Genomic DNA, 2500 nt, shown 5'->3' with positions numbered 1-2500 from the left:
TGTCACTGATGAAAAGTATTTCATAACTAATTAATATGTCAATTCCATGTACTGCTAAGTTTGTGGGCGATGGGTGCTATATATGGAAAAAATTTACTTAAATTACTTAAATTGCCTTATCCTCTATATTATCTAAACTCACAATATGACTTGGACTTTTCATAAAGGTTTTTCATCAATTCCAAGTTTGTAAGTATAACATGTAACTGAATCAATAAAAAAGGTTTACAGGAAAAAAAACAAAGTGCACTTACAGGTATATCACCAGACCTAAACAGGAAAAAAAACCATTTTGGCACATCTAAGCTGCAGTATTTGAAGTGCATGGTTTAATTATTCAAAGATAAATCTATAACTGATTTGCCTAGCCTAAGCACCAAGGAGTCAAATACTAGGTATAGGCCTAAGTTACTTAGAGCAACATGCAAAGATGGAGGGAAAGGGACACCGCCATCTTAGAGAGCATAAGAAATAGAGTAAGAAACAACATAAGTACAGCTTCAGCGGCCTCAAATTTACTGTGAAGTCCAAAATACCCTCACACAGCCCGAGTTCTTAATGTTCGTTTTCTATCTGTTAGCACAAAGTGCTTATAATTGGTACAAAGGTACAAACGGGTTTGCCCAACTGTCTAGAGAATAAATATAAGGTAGGAAAGGTTAGGTTTTGTTTTTTGGGTTCGCATGATATGCTGGTTTCGGGACTTTGGAGTATCTGGAGGGCGCATTAATCTTAGTAACAATACCAAATAATAAAACTACACATCCTTCACCTGGCATACTAGGTCTATTCCTTAACTTTTTGTGAAAAAAGTATCTACTTCTCAAAAATTTCTGATAAAGACACATGAAAGAAATTTAATTAAGCGAAATCCTAAAGTGTGCGCTTGGGCAAGAATTCTTGCCGATAGGCCAAGCGCTGTACCATTCCCTGCTTAAAACACCTTCCAAGGCAGGCAGGCCCTGTTCAGTGATGCCAGACATGTGGAAGTGTCTTTTTATTAAGTACAAATCTTAACAGTCCTTGATGAGCATAGAAATATCAAAATAACACACAAAATATATATACTTGGGTTTTAAAAGCAATATTCCCACCAACAATCTCGGAAAGAGATGACTTATGCACAAGTCGAGGGTGGAGTGTATTTCACTGGCGGTTGGTAACAGTTTGAGTGCGCAATTCACATCAACTGACAAGCTAGCACAGCATCAAGATAGCAGAGTAAATCTACCCAAACATCTTAACAAAGCGCAGTATTTTCTCCTATATTCATATAAAGTGCCTCTAAAACAATGACACACACTTCCAATTTACAGCCCTTTCATTCTGACCCTGAATTAAAATATAGGCCTACCCATTCCCATATATCCAATTTTATGAGGTTAAATGTAACAAATCATCAAATACAATATCAACAGAAGAATGTTGCTAGAATTTCTCACTTTTTTTACTTGAAATATTCTTTATTTCATAGAATAGTAGATATATTCTCGATTTAGAGAGACGAGTTTAACAATAGGAGGTAAATTATTTGACTTACAATAAATTGTTATTTATAAGTAAATTTAAGAAAATTACAGAATCAGATACCGTGAAAAAATTATTTATCTGATAAGATATTATTCCTGGCCAACGCCCACATTCGAAGGATCATGACCAGTACCGACGCTGTTGCCATGGTGACGGTACACCACTTGACTTAGCAAGCACGTCTAGCCATCTATGGAGGTCGCTTGAGAAAGCAAGTGAAAAGCTTGAGTTAGCAAGAAAAACGCTTGAGATTTCAGGCAAGAACTTTCCCTGATTAAAACGCCTCTAGTGTACAGTAGACATTCCACTAGCCTGCCAGTATGGGTTAACGTTCAACACTAGAAGTAAACTGGCAGATGATATCAAAAACAATACAGCTTCAAGGTGAATTTGGAACCATTAAAGTCAATAAAATAAAGTGAACAAAATGCAAAATCATCCAAGTTTAAAAGACAGTATATCTGCTCTCCTTTTAAGGCATCACATCCATAGTTACAGAAAAAGTCTACTTACCTCATATTTCCTCACAAATTTTCCTCTTTTACACCTTACTTGACACAAAAACTGTTAAAGCTTTAATATCACAATATATCTATCTAGAGTCACTTAAAAAAATTCAATCAAACACAAGATTAACAGGTGGTCTGTTTGGATAATATTATGAATAAAAGTAATAAAAATAAAGGAGGAAAATTCCTCAGTTGTACTTCCGGCTTGTTGCCTGACCTCTAATCGGAAAAGAAAACCAGCACTACTGTGTTAGTTTCGCATATAAGATGATATTTCCCCCAAAACGTGAAACAAAAACAAAAAACAAAGAAATATTTAATCCCTCGGATCTCAGGAACCGCATCACTAACGTCTTATTTTTCCAATATTACACGATGTATAGCCGTTTTTCTTCTTTCTTACCATGTTTATCCTTCTTGGCAACGTCATAAGTCCGAATGAGAGCAGAGACCCTTCGTAT

At 35.6% G+C, this 2500-nt stretch overlaps 1 protein-coding gene across 1 annotated transcript in view; it reads right to left on the bottom strand.

The window, feature by feature from the left end:
* The window catches only part of LOC113822778 (ankyrin repeat domain-containing protein 13C), a 29964-nt gene that overhangs the window by 27388 nt on the left and 76 nt on the right, over positions 1-2500 (bottom strand). Inside the window, exon 1 of the mRNA XM_027375313.2 lies at positions 2443-2500. This exon is cut by the window's right edge and continues 76 nt beyond it. Coding sequence (XP_027231114.1) covers positions 2443-2500 — 58 coding nt within the window. The remainder of the gene's footprint in view (positions 1-2442) is intronic.

This window comes from Penaeus vannamei, chromosome 15, assembly GCF_042767895.1.
Source record: "Penaeus vannamei isolate JL-2024 chromosome 15, ASM4276789v1, whole genome shotgun sequence".
NCBI classification, from domain to species: Eukaryota; Metazoa; Arthropoda; class Malacostraca; order Decapoda; family Penaeidae; genus Penaeus; species Penaeus vannamei.
The sequence above is the reverse complement of the archived record's forward strand: the minus strand, read 5'-3'. Positions and strand labels throughout refer to the sequence as shown.